This window comes from Diplotaxodon limnothrissa, linkage group LG10 (assembly GCF_057381915.1).
Source record: "Diplotaxodon limnothrissa isolate DT_005_m linkage group LG10, D_limnothrissa_male_GT1.1, whole genome shotgun sequence".
In the NCBI taxonomy this organism is placed as follows: Eukaryota; Metazoa; Chordata; class Actinopteri; order Cichliformes; family Cichlidae; genus Diplotaxodon; species Diplotaxodon limnothrissa.
In genome coordinates this window covers 5495558-5517299 of record NC_140605.1, presented here as the reverse complement: position 1 = coordinate 5517299, position 21742 = coordinate 5495558, and the positions used below count along the sequence as shown (strand labels likewise).

The 21742-nt window shown below is 42.7% G+C and overlaps 1 protein-coding gene across 1 annotated transcript; it reads right to left on the bottom strand.

The window, feature by feature from the left end:
- Window positions 1–6053: 6053 nt before the first annotated feature.
- On the bottom strand, window positions 6054–10724 carry LOC146623787 (pannexin-3-like). The gene is made up of 4 exons (XM_085364293.1): window positions 10541–10724; window positions 7848–7990; window positions 7330–7544; window positions 6054–6897 (listed from the first exon to the last, which is right to left on the bottom strand). The coding sequence occupies exons 1-4, from the start codon at window positions 10722–10724 to the stop codon at window positions 6054–6056; spliced, it is 1386 nt and encodes a 461-aa protein (XP_085220419.1).
- Window positions 10725–21742: the final 11018 nt, after the last annotated feature.

The window sequence follows — 21742 nt, the reverse complement described above, 5'->3', positions numbered from 1 at the left end:
TGGCATGTCATACAGCTATTTTGTCATACTGACAGCCCAGTTCTGCAATATATCCTGCGAGGACAAACCAAGGACAGAAAAAAAACCACATTGTGCTTCGAGTAGTACTCTCTCTGGTTCATAGTAGAATAGCTTTTTTTTAATCCAATGGAACAATAAAAGTGAAAAGGATTGAAGATTCAGCATGCCACTTTTAACCTTGCATTAATTATGTCCTTGATATTGTCACTGCATCTTTTTCAATGAAAAGTAAATTGTTTTTGAGAACCAAAGTGTCCTTCACATGGGCAGAAAAGATATTAACAGCCTTCAGGGTTGACCAAAGGTAATGATCATTTGTGAGAAACCTGCTTCAGATCAGTCTTCTGCTTGTGATTCACCATCCAATAACCTTGTACGTTTAGACAGAAAGTGTATACCTCTGGGCAATTAAGTTGTTGAAAAGTTCCAGTTTCATAGACATTATTTTTTTAAATCTCCTGCTGACAGCTGTACTTGGCTTCAAAGTTACTCTTTGTTGGCATAGACTGGTAAGAAGAAATAATAAAAACTGCAGAATATATATTATGAGCCAAGTAAACAATAACATTATTCATCTTGTTCTGGATATAGCTTATCAAGTTTATTCAGCCTATTGCTGTTTTAGATCATTGCATAGCTTATTACATTACATATTATTGCAGTCTTAAAGACCTTCAGTAGAATAAAATGTAGAAATTGTGGCTATGTCACCAAACCGTTAAAGATTTTGAGAAATGAATCTCTAATAGCTCAGTCAACACTACATAGTTCAATGTATAATCAGTTCATAAAATCTAATTTAGCAGATTGTGCTGTCACATTGTATTAAAAGCAGTGCAGCAGCAACTGTTTTTTTTGTGGGGAAGGACTGTATGTTAGCAGCTATACAAAGAAATTAAGTGACACTTGACTAACTCAATGAAGAAAAAAAGACACAGATTAGTCTCTTGGAAGAAGGGAAGCAGGTTTGAAAGGAAACCTGAGTTAAATGCAAAGTGAAGATTTACACCGCCTTCTGAACATGAATGGCTCTTCAATCTGAGAGGGCTCAATGAGAACTACTGACTATTTGGCTCCTTTCCTGTTTGGAAGACTTCTTCTAATTGGCTATGGTGTGTACTAATTTATTGTAAAATTGAGGGTACAGTATAGTAGTAAGTAATCAAACAGTAACAGTTTGAAATATTACAGGTTAGGTTACCGGTTGCAGGGGCCGATCCTTCCATGATGATTCCTCGTCTTCCTCCTCTTTTTTGGGTTTCTACTGTCTGAGGTATTCAATGAGCACGCAGTCGGTTGGGCCATCTTCCTGATGTATTCATGGACACAGCTGGACTTTTGCCCGGTGGACCGATGGTGATTTTTTGTTTTTATGGGCTGATGGGTTTTTTGGGGGGGGGTTTGTAATAGTAAAAACAATGAAAGGTGGTGGATTGGCCAAAGGCAAGTTATGAACTGTTTCTGAGAGACAAATAACACCAGGATTCTTTTCTACATAACTGACAGCTGGTAACTGTGCAGGGGCGGGTCTACCAAAGTTATCCCAGGGGTGCAGGTAGGGCATTTCCAGGGAAAGGGAGCACAAAGAAATGCTTTTCCTTCTTATTCTCGTTTAAAATGTCTAGCTTTTAATAAAGCTGTTTTTTTTTCTGTTCTCAAACTGATCTCCCTGTTGGAGCTCAGTCTGAGGGGAGTTATTTTTTTCTCCTTATCTTTCCTCATGTGGTGCATTTTCTATTGTTATACCTCTCTGACCTGTCTTCCCCATGTGATGTTTTGTGTCTTGTATGTATGGTCGGAGGGTAAGATGGCGCCGCCATTGCGTGCAATAGGTCGGCAGCCTTATGAAATTTCCCCTTGTGGGACTAAAAAAAGGTATATCAAATCAAATCAAATCAAATAATTATCCGAATCTTACAACCAAAGTGGTCATCTGGTGTAAAATGTATAGAAATCATACATATATCCCAACAAGACAGTGAACGTCACTGTCACAACAGCGTTTGCTTTCATTCAAAGGCATTATGGCTTTTCCTATAATACCTGATGGGCTGGTCTCTAGTCAAAATGCCCGGGACGATTTTTTGTCCCAGTCCAGCCCTGGTCATGGATCTCTGTTGTGTCATCCTGGACCGTGGTACTGACCAATCCCTGGCCTCCTTCCTTCCTTCCTTGGCCTTCCTCTTTGAGATGTAAAATGGTGTAATGACCCCATATCATGTGCTTCAGCTTCTGCTTGAAGTGTTACCTCAGTTGACATCTCCATCAGTGATTGATAAAATCCCTCAAGAATTGTGCATAATCTTCTCCCAGAAATATTTTGTTGAACATTATTCATTAGCATTAGAAATGTTGCTAAATAAAAATATGATGTTCAAGGTAAAGACTCCAATTTATTTGTACCATTTGCAGTTTGAACAGTTGTCAAACTCTACAAAGTACTGAAATAGTTCAGCTGATGCCATTTTGTAGAGGCAGAGAATTCAGAAAAACCTAACCCCCAAACATGAAGTTCATTCATTCTATATTATCAGGTTTCATTTTATATATTCAGATTTTTATTGTAATATATATATAATATTTTAGCAGCATTATTTCAGCATCATTTTAGTATGACTCAATGGTGCCCTCGAGTGGCCTGAATCAGAGAGCTGCTTTTCTACACAGACAGAAATATACTAAATTACTTTTGCTGTCATTTAGTAAATGAAATTTCATTGCAGTTTTCTCAACACAGGATGAAAATATTAAAAACTGTTTTAAGCATAATAAAACATACAGAAATCTATAGCAGCAAAAATGCTATTCAAGTCAAAATGTATTTGTATAACACGTTTAAAAACAACAGAGTTGATCAAAGTACTCACAATTGGTTAAAAACAAGAGAAAACAATGGAAATATAGATAAATTAGAAACTAATAGAGACAAATAACAAGACAGTGAATTAACAATAAAAACATAAAACAGGGCCCTGCGACAGATTACCCCGCCTCTCGCCCTATGACAGCTGGGATAGGCTCCAGCGCCCCCCGCGACCCTGAAAAGGAGAAGCAGAAGCGAATGGTTGGATGGATGGAACATAAAACAGGCCTGATAGTACTCATGCTGAACTCGAATTAAAAGCCAAAGTAAAAAAGTGAGTTTTAACACGCGATTTAAAAGACTGAATAGACTCTGAAGTACAAATCTCCTCTGGCAGATTATTCCAGAGTCTGGGTGCTGCTACTGCGAAGGCCCGATCTCCTCTATGCTTCAATCGAGACCTTAGTTGTGCTAAGAGCATCTGGCTAGAAGATCTCAGTGCTCTTTTGGGGTCATACGTGTTGAGGAGTTCGTTTAAATAACAGGCGCCATATTATTTAAAACTTTAGAAGTAAGTAAAAGAATCTTAAAATCAATATGATATTTTACAGGGAGCCAGTGTAAATTTGCTAAAACTGGAGTGATACGTTCATACATTCTAACACCTGTTAAAAGATGTGCAGCGGCATTTTGGACTAACTGCAACCGATGGAGAGATGAGTGTTGAAGACCCAAATAGAGAGAATTGCAGTATTCCAGTCTAGAGGTGATGAAGGCATGAATAAGTGTTTCTAGATCTCTTAGAGGAAGATAAGTGCTATGAAGTGCAATGGTTAAACGAGACCTGTGGAATTAGCATACAGAAACCTGGTATCCAGTACAAGTGGCATATTTTATTTAAAGTCAGAAAGCCTATCCAGCCAGAATATATGAAAGCTGAAAAGTGTCTTGACTGAAAGTGCTCTGTGATCCATGACTTTCTGCTTCAAAGAACAGGAAGAAAAACATTACATTCTGCAGTCGTCCCAAATCCTGAAACACACTGTTTATAATTGGACTTCCAAAATGGGAGCTTGTTCATTATAAGTCTCAGATCTGCATTGCATTCCTTTGAACCCATGGTCTCCATTATCCACCCAACAACCTCCCTGCTTTTGTCTTTGACTATATCAAAATAATTGCATTCTTTAATCTGTGGAAAATTCACCTCAGCAGTAATTCTGGGTTTGTCTTATAGAACAGTCGGTCAAGGTGACACAACTCTTCTTGTGGGTCTTTTGGTTGCTCAGAAGCACACAGATAATGATACTCAAAGACAACTCTGGGTAAACTACTTGCTTTGTTGAAACACTGAAAGTTTTTCTGTACAATTACTCCACCATCTCATTCTAAAGAAGTTGTTATGACCCAGGAACATCTGGGTCATATATGTGTGTGTGATTCCTCTCTCTCCTCTATCTCAGGTGGGACATGGGTGTGTCTTGATCAGTGTTGGGGAGTAAAGGAATACATGTACCGGCGTATTTAAAATACAAAATATGAGTATTCCATTGTAAATAACTGTAAATAGCTTTGTGAAATAGGTCATTTGTAACCCTTTCAATGTATATATTTATTGTCTACTGCAGCAGTCTTGTAGGAGTGAGAAGCTTTTTCTGTTGAACTCAGTTTTCTCCTGTTTTTCAAAGTAGAAAAACATTAGAAAAGCAAATTGTTTTTTGGTTGACTTTTGTTTGGTAGGGAAGCTTAGGGACCTTTAGAGATAAATAATTGACTAAATAGCATTTCAAAAGAGAGAGATTGCTACAGTTTTGGCTCTTTCTTGGGTGGTGTTGGAGAGGGGGGGCCACGTTTCTTGGAATGTTCAATTTACCTAAGAACATAACACAAGTATACGAGTATTGTGTGATGCCTGTAAGAACTGGTGCAATAATAAATAATGTAAAGTCTAGAATCTAATTACATTTTGGTAATTTTATACGTTACGATTTCCATTTCATATGAATTGGCTTGGACCTCAGTGTAATTAATTTGTGTGTGTTTACTGTTACTTACAAATCTCTGTTATTTGTGCATTAAGAAAGAACAGAATTGTGTGAAATACAAATAAAATCACTTTTAAAATGAGTGGCTCTCAGTCAGCCTTTAATAAAGAGCTCAGTAGGACTTTGATGTAGTAGAGTAGAAGCTCTTCGATAAATGTAAAATACAAAAACTGCAACTTCGTGTGGTTTCATTCTGATTAAAAAAACACACAACTAAATAAAAACAGTATTTATTTATTTGGAAATATATAGAATACAAGTGTCTGTAATTCACAGAAAACAAAGGATAAAAGACAGGAATACATCAAATAAAATATTCAATACCCTCACCTTGTATAAAATTATGCAATGGAAGTTGCGGAAAATGAATAGCACCCATAGCTGCCACTGAATATGTTCTTTTGTGTCTTGATGGAAATCAGGAGTGTACAGTATGGACTGTATATTTATGGAATTCTGATTTCTGACAAATGTCATGTTGTCAAAGAGTGTTCTCTTGCACACTGTCCTTTAGTAATTTAGTTGCCTATACTGAGACACAAAGAAATTCAGTGGCAGATATTGTAGAAAACTGACAAATCCTGCTCCATTGACATTTACAGCCAGAACTTTTTGCATTATAACTCAAAAAATGTTTTTGTTTTGTTTTGTTTTCAGCCCACCCCTTCCCTTTCTTATTCCCCCATGTTATCATATTGATTAAGTCCATAGGAGGCCTAGTAATGACTAAATGGTGCAGTCTCCTTCAACTCATGGTACCCCTGGTGGTTTGGCTCTGTAAAGAGACGGAGAGGGCAGTTAGAGAGATTAGATGAAACTTTATTAATCCCTCGGGTGGGTTCCTCCAGGAAATTCAGTAGGACTAGGAAGTACCACAACTCTATAACTACCTATCTATCAACGTATCTATTGATGTAAGCATAAGCCAGTGTTTTGAAAAGACTCTTTTAGAAACGTAGGTGCTCTGCTGTGGTTACATACAGGAAGACAAAAACCAGTGCAGTTTAAAACCACACAGAAAAAATATTGTGACTTGGATTCTTTAGTTGCCACTGCTTATCAAACTGCTTCCTTAAAGTCCTGTTGGACATGACCTTCATTTCTATGCAATGAGCACTGTGAAAGCCACCCTACTATATATGTAAAACATTTGTTATTCCCTTTTTAGAACCTGCGTCTGTAGGTCACTTAATGATTTTCTGTACATCCCAAATGACGTAAACAAAAATAGCCACTAGCAGAAGGCGTTTGAGTGTGTAGATAAGTGTTACGGTACCGAGACTCATGTTCTCCTCCACCAGAGGCCTCTTCTCATTGCAGTTCACCACTCTTCCCTGTGCTGCTCCCAGAATAGTCATGATGTCCACTAAGTTGAGTTTCCCTTCCTCCCTGGCCTCCCCAACTTCCTCAGCAAGCTCCTTTGCTGCCTCTTCACGCTCCTCTATTTCCTCTTGGGTCAGCATTGCATGTAAACCTTGTTGTGCTGTGGTGTTTCCCACCTGTGGGGGTGCCAGAGAACACAAAGCCCTCACCTGCCCATAGGACTTCAAGTGAGCTATATTGGCACGTAAGAAGAGCAAGAGGACATTGAGGTCGTTCAGTGGGCAACCTAGCCGTCGTCTGTTGATGAGGTCCAGCGCTGGGAGGACCTCATAGATAGAAATGAAGGTGGTATCCCAAACAAAGAGTCGAAGGAGGCTGAAGAGGACGATAGGTGCCAATAGGATATAGATGGCACCATTAGCAACACTTATCACCTGAAAGACTAACTGGCCAATCATTTTACACTGAACCAATTCAGGGATCCAGTTCTGATCTCGCAGCATCCCTGTGCGTACAAAGCAGCTAAACTCATCCTGCAGGAAGGCAGACAGATGGAAGTAGGCCAGGTACAGGCAGGCAGCAGTCATGAAGATCAGGAGGAGGAAGCCCCGCAAGAAAAGCATGCTAACAAGAAAGTACGAGTTTTGTTTGCACTGCATGTGTCTCTCCAGAAGGGGGTACTCAAAGTACCGCTTCTTTTTGGCCCTGCAATGACACAAGAACAAACTCAGCATTATAACCATAGTCGTACTGCTACAAATACACACAGCTGGGAGCCACCCAACACAACCACAATGTTCTACTTTTGGCTCCTAGGAGTTCCTGACCACAATACCAACAGTACTGAGACTGTTGGTAGCTAAGCGCTTTGCTTAAGGGTATAACAAGGGTAGTTGCTGTGGGAGAGGAAGCGATCGCTCTTAGCTTTCCTAGTTTATCAAGAGACAGAAGAGCATCACTTTTGTATCCTCTGAATGATAGATACTTTTTACTGCTGCTGCAATGACCTAGTTTTATCACATGAGTCCTTGGAGATTTATGCAACTAGACATGTGAGTGAATCAATATTCATACGCTGAAGCTACTCAAAGCGTATGAACACTTGTGTTTACAAACTAACAATCATAAGTCCCTTACCGCTGCAACTCAGCCTGAAACGTCAGCGGGTTCTTAGTGTTCTGGCGCATATCCAGAATGTTTTGGGCCATTCGGACTGAGCGGTTGTAGGACTTGTCTAGTTCATCAATTATGAAGAGCAGGTCTGATCCCAGTGTGGGCATGACAAGCTGGCGCCAGAGTAGAGCTGGGAGGTACATCAGCACGGCCATGGCCAGAAGAGAGTAAGGGAACATCTGGACAGACAATGACAACAGAAATTAGGAATAAATGGAGAAGAAACACCCAATCATATAGATGAAACAAAAAAACAGCCAGTCTCACTACTGATCTTTTATTAATAAGTCAGTATTACAAATGAAGAAGCATGAATGATTTGTAAAGGGTTTTTAGAAAAAACTAAACTAAATCAATCCTTAACTCAGAAATGTGGTACACTGACATTTTTGACTGAAATTTTGCAGGGGTTTCAGCAGTTTATCATCCACTCTAGGCAGGAATAACATTCAAGAGTGCTTGATCAGAATCTTTGAACTCACTTTGTGTACCCAGAGGGAGCGCTCCTCGAAGTTCCCATCACTGTCAAACTCATGATGCATGAGAGAGTCCCAGCAGTATGTGTCTATATAGCTGGCCTGCTTCACAGTGAAGTTACTGGGAGGAAAACAGCTGATCTGAGGCCCTGCAGAATATACAAATATTGATCTATAACCTGATGTGAAAATGTGGAAAATTACTTCATGCAACATCAGTTGATTCTGTTTTGTTAATATGCCTGTAAGCCACTGCACAGTAGCAATCTCTCTCTCTCTCTCTCTCTCTCTCGCACACACACACACACACACACACACACACACACACACACACACACACACACACACACACACACACACACACACACACACAGAGTTTTCCATCCTAAAAGTCCAATGCTAGACACATGCTGTACATCTGAGGTGCTGCATGCCCTTTCCCTTTCACTGGAATGGAAATCATATGTTTCCAAGTGGCAACATGGCATTTAAAAGAAAAAGAAAAACTCTGGGTGACTGTGTTCCAAATTTATGCTCACCCACCTTATATTTAGTTCACCTTTATATTACCACATATTGTCCACCCACACCCATCTGTCATTTCTCAAGGGTGCTCCACCCTTAAACAGAGAGCTAGAGTTAGAAGACATCAAAGTGTGCCCCACCTACTTGCAGCTTTGCAAGAGAAAGAGTCTGTTTTATCCTTGCACCCTCCACATTTGGCCAGCTCAATATAAGTACAAATATGCTGCCACTACTCTACTGCCAGGATATAATTTCTCTCACCACTCCACCTCACGATATAGTGCATGGCCCACTTATCTCATGGGTGTGCATATTTTTGTAATTATTCAGTCCTAGTTAAGTGCTAAAATTAAGAACCCAAGCAGACATGGGGAGAACATGCTCCACACAGCCACATGGTGGATTAGAAACCAGGAGTTTTTCAATTCAGTTCAATACAGTGTTATTTATACAGCGCCAAATCACAACAACAGTCACCTCAAGATACTTTATATTGTAAGGCAGACCCTACAATAATGCATACAGAGAAAAACCCAACAATCATTCAACCAGGTATGAGCAAGCACTTTGGCGACAGTGGGAAAGACAAAGTCCCTTTTAACAGGAATAAACCTCCGGCAGAACCAAGCTCAGGGTGAAGCAGCCATCTGCCACGACCGGTTGGGGAGAGAGAAGGAAGACTGGATAAAAGACATGCTGTGAAAGCATTATTATAATTATTATTATTATGTACTAACCATGCCAGTTATGGTTTCATGCAGCTTCTTACATATTGCTAAATAATTCCTAAATAAAAAAATATATAAACAAAAACAACAGAGCATGCCTTCTCATGAAGTCTTGTAACAATATTTTCCCCTTCAGTTCCCTACCTGTGCAAGCCATTTGACAAAATGAGGGAGTTGAAAAAAGTTCTGTCCCTGCTTCTATCACCTCCTTTCAATCCTCACTTAATATTGGGAGATCGCCTCCACATTTGTGCTTTAAACAAGGCTTCTTGGCTAAGAGCACAGGTGCAAGTAAACCAGGCTCCAGACAACAGTACACTCAGGCACTGTTGTGAAACTGACAAGCCAGCAGATAAGCAGCCAAGATGCAGCAGATAAGCTGTGAATCTCAGGACCATGTCATGTCCTACACACACACTCCCCATCTCCTCCTCTGGTTAATCAACACATCCTCTCATTTGACTTAAATAGAGGGGAGCTGCTAGAGAAAAACTTTGGCTGGTAATTACAGCTTGCCACCGTTAGTGAACACTCCTCTCAATCATCCCCTGTTTCAATTAGTATCAGGCGCATCAGGCTGATTGCACACCGGCTCTGTAGAGAAGACGTTTAGTTCAAGGTCAAGACAGTCAGTCTCTGCAGCAATACACTTGTGGACCTGCCAAGTATATTTATGATTGTCAGCTGTGCTCTTTTTGTTATGAATGGCCGGGGATATAGTATCTGTGTGCTTGTTCCACTTAAATTATATATTTTTTTATTTTCCCCTCTGACAGCAGAAGAAATGGCAGCAAAAACAATAAAGTGCTGAATGGAGTTTTAAACCCTTTGTTATTTCTTGTTTTCAGTAATTTCATGATGTCTTGTCAATGTTGCATAACATGTACTGTTGAGGCTTTGAGGGGGTCTTAATGGAGTCAGCCGTTACAATCCTCCTTTTATGACAGATGTTTAAATCTTTCCTCTTCCATGACTGAGTAATTAATATCTTTGTTTTACAGTTCTTTATATTAAATTTCCTTGTATATTTATTGTAAGAGGGAATGTGGGATAAAACTCTGTTTTATCGAACCTGCAAATCTGTAGAGATTAAAAAAGTTAAGAACCGTATTTGGGGGGGGGGGGGGGGGGGGGGGGGGGGTAGTTTGAAGAGCAGCAGAAATATTAGTAATATTAGAAATATTAGGTCTATTTCGCTAAGTATGAGACTCATCCTTATCATGAATTCAGCTACATGCAAATGATTAAAAAGACATTTAGGAACAAAAAGTACAAGATTCGTGTACAAGGAGGACTATTAACATTGCTAAAACAAGGACCACAAAATCCAATAAGAGCATGGAGAAAAAAAGACCTATAATATTCATGAGGGTATAATTAAGGGCAAAAGCAAATGGAATACAAAACAAATGTCCTGACATAGTATTAAAAAAAACAGTTGCTCACCCAGGGAGATTTCACGGGCAAATGCCATGCACACCAGCATCAGCGGAAGGCCCACAGACACAAACTTGATGACCTTGTCAAGAGGAAGCTCCAGTTCCAGGTGGCTGATACGGTGTATCCCAGAGTCATCCCGCAGCAGGGCATCAGATAGCATGGCCTTGGCCGCTGCCTGGGCGATTGACATTTTGAACACCTAAGCAAGAAAAAAAGATGACTTTTTTTTTGTTTGGTTGTTTGTTTTTTACCTCATATATGACTGCTTTCCTTAAGCTTATGTTCACTGCTGTTCTTCACTACATGTGACAAAATACAGCAATAACTCTGATAAATCTTTAGTAATAAAAGAAATCCTCTAGAGTAACAAATCAGAAATGGAATTAACATTAACCAAAGTATATTATCCAAAGACATCTGATGAAAGCTGTTACCACCTTACCTCAAGTCTTTCTGCTTTCTCTGCTGATGTTATTTGAAAATGTGGTTGCAGAGACTAGAATTTCCATAAAAATCTGCACAGTGCTGGAAAGCAGCTTAAATAGTCAGGGAGGGTCTCAGCCTGGACCAGCCCAAGATCCAACCTCTCATTTACTGAGTCTAACTGTAATTACAGAGAGGACATCTGGAAGCATGTATTCTCCCAAATGGCACTGACTAAAGCAGACCTCCAGTTCTCAACAGCAGGTCTAACAGCCGGTTTGTGTGTGTGTGTGTGTGTGTGTGTGTGTGTGTGTGTGTGTGTGTGTGTGTGTGTGTGTGTGTGTGTGTGTGTGTGTGTGTGTGTGTGTGTGTGTGTGTGTGTGTGTGTATTTCTACACTGGCTGTAGACCACTTCAAACAAGTGAACCATCACCAGTGGCTTTTTCAGCCTCTATCATTCAGATTCTATTTTTTACTGCACTTCAGCCCAAGAGCTACTGCTAAGATACTGTTGCAAATAACACACCAGATGGCTTGTTTCTGTCCCTGGCAGGCTGTACATGCTGTACATTGTGCAAAACTTCTATTTGACTCCATGGGAGTGACAAGAACACTGTGACAGGGTTTTGTACTCTAAATGTAAGAAAGCTTTTATTTTACTTTATTTTTGCTTTTGCTTTTATTTTACTATAGATGATTTGCTCAAGTGGTTCTCAATTCTGACACAAAATTCCCACAACCACACACAAAGAAGCTTTGGTCACATGTTTGAATTCCTTAAGCATGTGCTAAGATTTAAATGTTTGTTCTTTCATGCAAGCCCACTGCTAGAATTCAGCAATGAAGGTTGGTATGGGTTAAAACTCTATTATAACTGAAAATCTTTTTTTATTATTTCATACTTTATTTAAACTAAGTTCTTCAATAATTCAATTTTCAGTTCAATTCAATTTTATTCATATACATCACAACAAGAGTCACCTCAATGTGATATGATCAAGCACTTTGGCAACAGTGGGAAGCAAAAATTCCCTTTTAATAGGAAGAAACCTCTGGCAGAACCAGGCTCAGGGAGAAGCAGCCATCTGCTGTGACCAGTGATGACGGTGATGAAGGGAGAAAGACAATAAACATACTATGGAAGACAGCCAGAAATTAATGCTAACATGTGGTGAGTGAAAAGAGTTCAGAAGAGGAGAAATGTTTAGTGCATCATGGGAAGCCCCCAGCAGCCTAACTCTATTGCAGCTAACTAAGGGTGGCTTCAGGGTCACCTAACTATAGGTTCTGTCAAAAAGGACAAATCCAAATTCAATTCAATTCAATTCAATTTTATTTATATAGCGCCAAATCACAACATAAGTCGCCTCAAGGCGCTTCATAGATACAGAGAAAAACCCAACAATCATATGACCCCCTATGAGCAAGCACTTTGGCAACAGTGGGAAGGAAAAACTCCCTTTTAACAGGAAGAAACCTCCGGCAGAACCAGGCTCAGGGAGGGGCGGGGCCATCTGCTGCGACCGGTTGGGGTGAGAGAAGGAAGACAGGATAAAAGACATGCAGAGAGACAGAGGTTAATAACAGATATGATTCAATGCAGAGAGGTCTGTTAATACATAGTGAGTGAGAAAGGTGACTGGAAAGGAAAAACTCAGTGCATCATGGGAATCCCCGGCAGCCTACGTCTATTGCAGCATAACTAAGGGAGGATTCAGGGTCACCTGGTCCAGCCCTAACTATATGCTTTAGCAAAAAGGAAAGTTTTAAGCCTAGTCTTAAAAGTAGAGATAGTGTCTGTCTCCCAAATCCAAACTGGAAGCTGGTTCCACAGAAGAGGGGCCTGAAAACTGAAGGCTCTCCCTCCCATTCTACTTTTAAATACTCTAGGAACAACAAGTAGGCCTGCAGAGCAAGAGCGAAGTGCTCTAATAGGGTGATATGGTACTACAAGGTCATTGAGATAAGATGGGGCCTGATTATTTAAGACCTTGTATGTGAGGAGCAGGATTTTGAATTCAATTCTGGATTTAACAGGAAGCCAATGAAGGGAAGCCAAAACAGGAGAAATATGCTCTCTCTTTCTAGTCCCTGTCAGTACTCTTGCTGCAGCATTTTGGATTAGCTGAAGGCTTTTCAGTGAGTTTTTTGGACATCCTGATAATAATGAATTACAGTAGTCCAGCCTGGAAGTAATAAATGCATGAACTAGTTTTTCAGCATCACTCTGAGACAGGATATTTCTAATTTTAGAGATGTTGCGCAAATGGAAGAACGCAGTCTTACATATTTGTTTAATATGTGCATTGAAGGACATGTCCTGGTCAAAAATGACTCCAAGGTTCCTCACAGCGTTACTGGAGGCCAAGGTAATGCCATCCAGAGTAAGAATCTGGTTAGATACCATATTTCTAGGCTTTTCAGGGCCGAGTACAATAACCTCAGTTTTATCTGAATTAAGAAGCAGAAAGTTAGCGGCCATCCAGGTCTTTGTCTTTAAGACATTCCTGCAGTTTAACTAATTGGTGTGTGTTATCTGGCTTCATGGACAGATAGAGCTGGGTGTCATCTGCATAGCAGTGAAAATGTATGCTATGTCTTCTAATGATACTGCCTAAGGGAAGCATGTATAATGTAAACAGAATTGGTCCTAGCACTGAACCCTGTGGAACTCCATAATTAACCTCAGTGTGTGAAGAGGACTCTCCATTTACATGCACAAATTGGAGTCTATTAGATAGATATGATACAAACCACTGCAGTGCAGTACCTGTAATACCTACAGCATGTTCTAATCGCTCTAATAGGATATTATGGTCGACAGTATCGAATGCTGCACTAAGGTCTAGCAGGACAAGCACAGAGATGAGTCCACTGTCAGAGGCCATAAGAAGATCATTTGTAACCTTCACTAAAGCTGTTTCTGTGCTGTGATGAGCTCTGAAACCTGACTGAAACTCTTCAAATAAACCATTCCTCTGCAGATGATCTGTTAGCTGTTTGACAACTACTCTTTCAAGGATTTTTGATATGAAAGGAAGGTTGGAGATTGGCCTATAATTAGCTAAGACTGCTGGGTCTAGAGATGGCTTTTTGAGTAAAGGTTTAACTACAGCTAGCTTGAAGGCCTGTGGTACATAGCCGATCATTAGAGATAGGTTGATCATATTTAAGATCGAAGAATTAATTAATGGCAGGACTTCTTTGAGCAGTTTTGTAGGAATGGGGTCTAAAAGACACGTTGATGGCTTGGAGGAAGTAATTATTGAAGTTAACTCAGAAAGATCAATTAGAGAAAAAGAGTCTAACTTAACATCGATGGTACTAAGAGTAGCTGCAGATAATATTACATCTGTGGGATGATTACTGGTAATTTTTTCTCTAATGATAAAAATTTTATTTGTGAAGAAGTTCATGAAGTCGTTAACGTTAAAGGGATTGTTGGCTCAAAAGAGCTCTGACTTTTTGTCAGTCTGGCTACAGTGCTGAAGAGAAACCTGGGGTTGTTCTTATTTTCTTCAATCAGTGATGAATAGTAAGATGTTCTGGCTTTGCGGAGGGCTTTCTTATAAAGCAGCAAACTATTTCTCCGGGCTAAATGATGATCCTCTAAATTTGTGACACGCAATTTCCTCTCCAGATTACGAGTCATCTGCTTTAGGGTACGTGTTTGAGAATTATACCACGGAGTCAGGTACTTCTGATTAGAGACCTTAGTTTTCACAGGAGCTACAGTATCCAGAGTCGTACGTAGTGAGGAGGTGAAATTATTAACAAGATAATCGACTTCTGTTGGGGTAGCGTTCAGATAGCTGCTCTGCTCTATGTTGGTACAGGGCATTGAAGATGATAACAGTGGGTGGATTATATTCTTAAACTTAGTTACAGCGCTTTCAGAAAGACATCTACTGTGATAAAGTCTTCTCTCCACTGCTGTGTAATCAATTATTGTAAATGTAAATGTTATCAGGAAATGATCAGACAGGAGAGGGTTTTCAGGAAACACTGTTAAATGTTCAGTTTCTATGCCATATGTTAAAACAAGATCTAGAGTGTGATTAAAGTGGTGGGTGGGTTCTTTTACATTTTGAGAGAAACCAATTGAGTCTAATAACAGATTAAATGCCATGTTGAGGCTGTCATTTTTAGCATCTACATGGATGTTAAAATCACCCACAATAATTATTTTATCTGAGCTGAGAACTAAATCAGATAAAAAGTCTGAGAAATCAGACAGAAACTCTGTGTAAGGCCCAGGTGGACGATAGATGATAACAAGTAAGACTGGTTTCTGAGTTTTACAGCTGGGGTGGACGAGGCTAAGCATCAGGCTTTCAAATGAATTAAAAGTCTGTCTTGGTCTTTCATTAATTAATAGGCTGGTGTGAAAAATTGCTGCCACACCGCCCCCTCGGCCTGTGCTTCGAGATTTCTGGTAGTTAGAATGACTCGGGGGTGTTGATTCATTTAAACTAACATAATCATCCTGCTGCAACCAGGTTTCTGTAAGGCAGAGTAAATCAATTTGTTGATCAATTATTAAGTCATGTACTAACAGAGACTTGGAGGAGAGAGACCTAATATTTAATAATCCACATTTCACTGTTTTACTCTTTGGTTCAGATGTGGATACTGTATTGTTCTTTCTTTGTAATTGTTTATGTTTAAGTTGTTTGTTGATGGTTTTTAGTTTGTTTTTTGTCTGTTTGGGAGCTGACACAGTCTCTATGGAGATGGGTTTTTGGGGGGGTAGCAGGAGGAGAGAAGCTGCAGAGAGGCGTGTAAGACTGCAACTCTGCTTCCTGGTCCCAACTCTGGATAGTCATATTTTGGGGGGTTTAATAAATTTGTCCATATTTCTAGAAATGAGAGCTGCTCCATCCAAAGTGGGATGGATGCCGTCTCTCCTAACAAGACCAGGTTTCCTCCAGAAGGTTTGCCAATTATCTATGAAGCCCACATCGTTTCTGGGACACCACTCAGACAGACAGCAATTTAAGGAGAACATGCGGCTAAACATGTCACTCCTGGTCTGATTGGGGAGGGGACCAGAGAAAACTACAGAGTCCGACATTGTTTTGGCAAAGTTGCACACCGATTCAATATTGATTTTAGTGACCTCCGATTGGCGTAACCGGGTGTCATTACTGCCGACGTGAATTATGATCTTACTGAATTTACGTTTACCCTTAGCCAGCAGTTTTAAATTTCCTTCAATGTCGCCTGCTCTGGCCCCTGGAAGACAATTGACTATGGTTGCCGGTGTCTCTAGCTTCACATGTCTGAGAACAGAATCACCAATTACCAGAGTTTGACCCCCGGCGGGTGTGTCGCCGAGTGGGGAAAAACGGTTAGACACATGAACGGGTTGGTGGTGTACCTGGGGCTTCTGTTTAGGACTATGCTTCCTCCTCACCGTGACCCAGCCGCCCTCTTTCCCCAGCTGCTTGGGGTCTGCCGGGGAACAGCTAGCGGGGCCTACGCTATCTTTGGCTGCACCAGCTACAGGGGCCTGGCTAGCTATGGGTGAATGAAGGGTGCGAAGCCGAGTCTCCAATTCAGTAATCCTGGCCTCCAGCGCTGCAAATATGCTACATTTGTTACAGATATCATTACTGCTAAAGGAGGCCGAGGAGTAACTAAACATCTGACACAATGAGCAAGAAAGTGCAGGAGGGACAGGTGAAGTAGCCATGGTGCTAACGAGTCGGCTACGAGCTAAGCTAAGCTAGCGAAACAGTACAGAGACAGTGAGTGAATACTTTGGCTATAAATTAGGTAGTGAGTACACAGAAAGTGTGCTTCGGATGAAGCACGTGAAGATTATACTATGAAAGAAGAATGTATTTAAAAGTTGTTAATTAAATTGCTACGCAAATAAGCTACTCAGAAACACCACTGTGTTTGAGCAGGAACAGGAAGTGATACTCTACCGCAGAGCGAGCGAACACCAAGTGACAGCGCCACCAAATCCAAGCTGGGACCTAGTTCCACTGAAGAGGGGGCTGAAAGCTGAAGGCTCTGCCTTCCATTCTACTTTTAACTATCCTAGGGACTACAACTAAGCCTACAGTCTGAGTGCTCTACTGGGGTGATACAGTGCTGTAGGGGCTTTAAGATAAGATGGGGCCTGAGGAGAAGGATTTTATATTTGATTCTGAATTTAATGGGGAGGCACTGAAGAGAAGCTAGTAGTAGTTGTTGTTGTTGTTGTCAGTAGCCTACAAATAATAAATACATGAACTAGTTTTTCAGACAAGGTAATTGTAATTTTAGAGGTATTGTGCAAATAGGATAAAGCAGCCCCACATATTTAGTATGCACACTGAATGACATATCCTAATCAGATAACATATTTCTAAGATTTATAAGGAGAAAATTAGAGGTCATCTGAAATTAGTTTTACACCAGATATAACAGGACGCACATCTTCCAAGAAGTTCAGCTTCATGTCTTGACATTTTCACAGAATATTGTCCCAAAAATCTTGTGAATAATCAAGATGTTGTTTTGGGTCATCAGTGGTTTTCTCCTAGGAACTCTCCCATGGATGACATTTTTACATGGTTTCTTTTGATTGTTGGATCATGATTCAACAATCATTCAAGTGAGGCCTGCAATTCTTTAGAAGTTGTTCTGGGTTCTTTGGTCAGCTCCTGGTTTTCAGTGTGTTCATGCAGTAATTTTGGTATGCCAGCTACTCGGCAGAAGGTCCACCCTTTCCCTGGCGGGTCGCGGAGTATGGGGGTGCCTACTGGGGTCAGCAGAGGAGCTGGCCCCAGGGAGGGGTCCCTTCTTTCCCTCCCCATCTCCAGCTGCCTCCCTCTTCCCGCTCCACCACAACCACCCACACATGCAGGGCCTTGGAGTAGGGGTGTGTCACCAGGGTGCAGAGGAGGCATCCCCCCTTCTGTCCCCTTCTGGCTGCCTCTGCCTCAATTTTATCCCACAACTTAGACATTCACATTACTCACACTCTCATTACACATACATATAGGATCTTGGGGGTGGGCACGATACACGGAATCCAAATTACCATCAGGGTGTACACCTCACCCCTGGCGTCGTTGCCCACCTCTCAATTTTAAATACACGTAGACATTGAGGGCTAGCAGGAGGGGCTATGCGCTTACCTGCTGCTCTCTGGCAGGTAGCTCCATGCCCTCCTGGGTTTTAAATGCACCTTAGAACACACATGCATCAACACTACAATGAGCGGGCGGAGGGAGGTTTGGAGTCTTCACACACCCCCGTTCTCTGCGGCCTGGTGGAGCGGGGGGGCTAGGAGGAGGAGTTGGCCGTCCGACTGGGGTCTGGAGTGTGGGGCCTCCCTGCTGCTGCAGAGTCAGGGCGGTCTGCTTCTCCCCACCGCAGGGAAAAGGGTAACACCACCTGGGTCTGGGTGCAGTTCCCCCCTCCAGGGGCAAGGGTACCTAGACCCGGTTCGTAGAGTACGCTTGGGGAGTGTGATTGTGTGTACAGCGTCTCTTTATGTCTGTCTCCACGTTGGTTGAGTGTGGAGTAAGTGCATATGAGAGCATGAGGGTGGGAATGGATGTTTGTATCTGTGTGTGCCTGTATGTCTGTGTCTATATGTCAGGTTGGGTATCAGACGCCACCTCTCTGGGGACATCTCAGGCCCTCCAAGGTTTGGAGGCCTATCTCCCCCCACCACTTCCCCTGCCGGTGGCGGACTCCCTCAGACATCGGTGCGTTGGTGGTTCTTTGTGTCCGGGGATGGGCGTCCAGGTACACACCGGCTCACTCCTTGGCGGCCGCTTATCGGGGCCTGGAGCCTGGGGCTCGCTCGGGCCACTCCGGAGGTGGGGTGCCCCCGGCCCCTCGGCCTGGGGCTCGGTCACTCAGGCACAGCTGGCTGCTGGCGGAGCTCACGGGCGCGTCACTGCAACCCCCCCTGGCTTCTGCTCCGCGGCTGCTGAGTGAGCCCTCATCTGGGACTCTCCTCAGCTCTTTCTGGGACAGTGGCGCGGCTGCCCCTCTGTTAGTCTTCCTTGGTCTCTTGTGTTCTGGGGGCCTCTGGATGTCTGGAGTTTTGATCTCCTCCATACCTGCTTCATGCCCTGAAGGACGTGGCAGTGGCTCCCCACACCCTCTAGATTGTTAGGGGGTTTCCCATGGCAAATTGGTCCTCGGTGAGGGAGCAGACAAAAAGCAAATCAGAAGACGCCTATGAGTAAAAAGTCTAGGGAACAGTTCATCCTGCCTGAATAGAGTTACTAGGGCTCTGCCCTGGAGCTGGGCCTTGGAAGGGTGCCCAAGGGCGAGTGCCTGGGCCCCTTTAGGCAATGGGGCCCAGGCTGGCGCAAGAAGAAGGAACATGGGCCCACGCTCCTGTAGTCCTGTAGGGGTCGAGTACAGTGTGTGCCAGGCGGCAGCCAAGGGGGAAGACCGTGGCAGGCTGATACTGGCTACTGAGGGTAGCGACTGGGATGTGGAATAATTCTGGGACCAGTCTCCTAGAGACTCCTGCATGTACATTCAGGAATGGTTCCGGTGGCTGTATGTTCTGGATACTCGGTGAAGAAAGGGGCTGAGTTGGATCAGGTGGTGGAGAAGGATGCTGGACAGACCTAGCTCACCTAAATGTATATTGAGGGTGCACTGGGAATGTCTGGTAGAGGCCTTGGTCTGTGAGATCTTCAACTCCCACCTTTAGCAGAGCTAAGACTGCATTTCATGGGAGAATGGGGACATTGAGTATGAATGGACCATTTTTACTCTGAGTCGTGGTCAAAAGCTGGTTGGTACCAACAGGCCAAGCGGAACGTGGCTTGAGCAGTGGCTGAAGCAAAAACTCGGGTGTGGGAGGAGTTTAAAGAGTCTATGGAAAAAGACTGTAGGACTGTGTCGATGAGTTTCTGGCAGACCCTCAGGTGACTCAGGAGGGGAAAGCGGTGTTTTACCTGCACAATGTATGGTACAGGTGGACCGTTGCTTACTTCAACTGAGGATATTGTCAGGCAGTGGAAGGAATACTTTGAAGACCTCGATCCCACTGACACGTCTTCTGTAGGGAAAGCAAAGTCTGGGGACAAAGGGGACAACACATCCATCACCGGCGATGAGGTCACTGAAGAAGTTAAATAACTCTTTGGTGTATGAGGTTTGCCCTGAGTTCCTAAAGGTGCTGGATGCTATAGCCTGTCAAGGTTGACACGCCTCTATAATGTTGCGTCGAGATAAAGGGCGGTATCTTATGGTTGGTGGTTCCCCTCTTCGCGAAGGGGGGCCAGAGGCGTGTGCTTCAACTACAAGAGGATCACACTCCTTAGTCTCCCCGCCCATTATTTGAACCTCAGATACAGGAGGGTAGGTGCAAAACACTGCATCAGCTCTTTACCCTCTTGAGGGTACTTGAGCATGAATGGGAGTTTGCCCAACTAGTCAACATGTGTTTTGTGGACTTCGACCATGTCAGTTGGAGAATTCTGTGAGAGATGCTTCGGGAGTATGGTGGTTGGTACCGACAGGTGTCTGTCAGGGCGGTTGCTCCGAGCCATTGGATCCTTATACAACTGTTGCAAGAGCTTGGTACACATAGGAAGTAATTAGCCACACTTGTTCCCGGTGGGTGTTGGACTCTGCCAGGACTGCCCTTTGTTCATAAAAATTATGAAGAATTGGTGACACAATTTGATGAACTTGGGTGGTCTCAGAATCTCACCTCTACAGAACCACATCATCTGCAAAAAGCACAAATCAGGTGGTGGCCTCCAGCTCACTGGAGTCATTCACAGCCGAGTGTGAAGCGGCAGAAATGAGATGGCACCTCCAAGTCTGAGGCCATGGTCCTCAGTGGGAAAAGGGTGGAGTGCCCACTCCAGGTTAGGGACAAGTTGCTGCCCTAGGAGTTTGTTGGGGTTTGCAAGTGGGGGGAGAGGGGACGGGGAGATTGTTAGATGGATTGGTGCTGTAGCTGCAGTGATGTGGATGCTGGACCTATCCATTATGGTAAAGAGAGGGCTGAAGGTAAAAGTGAAGCTCTTGACTTACCAGTAAATCTATGCCCTGGTCACCTATGGTCACCAGCTTTAGGTAGTGGCAAAAATAACGAGATTGTGGATACAAGAGGTGGAAATGAGCTTTCCCTGAAGGGTGGATGGGGGAGTTCAGCCATCTGGTAGGGGCTATAAGTAGAGCTGCTACTCCTTCCACATTGAAAGGAGCCAGTTAAGGTGGTCTGGCATCTGATATTCCATGCCATGTAAGGGAGGTGGCTAACAAATGCACCATTCTGTAGTCGGTATCTAAGCCATTCTTATTAATGATCTTACTGAAGAGGGAGGCCTATGCAGAACAACAGTGGGGGTAGAGCACTTCCTTGTTCCTTGTCATTTGATGGTGACTTGTGTTATTGGCTTGAAGTCCACCTCTAGTGTTGTTTGCCACATCCCAATTGAAATCCTGATACTCTAAGAGTCCTGTTGATTTTCTATACTTCTAAATTTTCCCGAATCCATGTATGTGCATTGAGTTGTAGTTGAGGCTTTCTTGTAGTCAATCTAGGCAGTGCACAGGTTGGTCAGTCTGGTCTTACAGTCTCAACCAACTGCTCACTCTACCAGTTGCTGATGTTTTGCTCCTCTTGCATTTCTGCCAATTCTCTTCTGTGTCCTGTATTAGTATTGACCCATGTGGCAGTTCAACTTAGCCACTATGATGGCTGACAGGAGCTTCCATGTTGTGCTGAGACAGGTCCCTTCTGGGGAACCTTAGGGATCAGGACTTTTGGGCTTTTGGTTAGCAAAGGCCCAATACTTAGCA

Bases quoted from the DNA above. Each gene is read 5' to 3' on its own strand.
- LOC146623787 (XM_085364293.1), bottom strand. From the start codon at position 10,724: ATGTCAATCGCCCAGGCAGCGGCCAAGGCCATGCTATCTGATGCCCTG. The intron at 7,991-10,540 runs GTGAGCAACTGT...TATATTCTGCAG, and splicing joins TGCCCGTGAAATCTCCCTGG to GGCCTCAGATCAGCTGTTTT. The intron at 6,898-7,329 runs GTAAGGGACTTA...GTGTCATTGCAG, and splicing joins TTTCAGGCTGAGTTGCAGCG to GGCCAAAAAGAAGCGGTACT.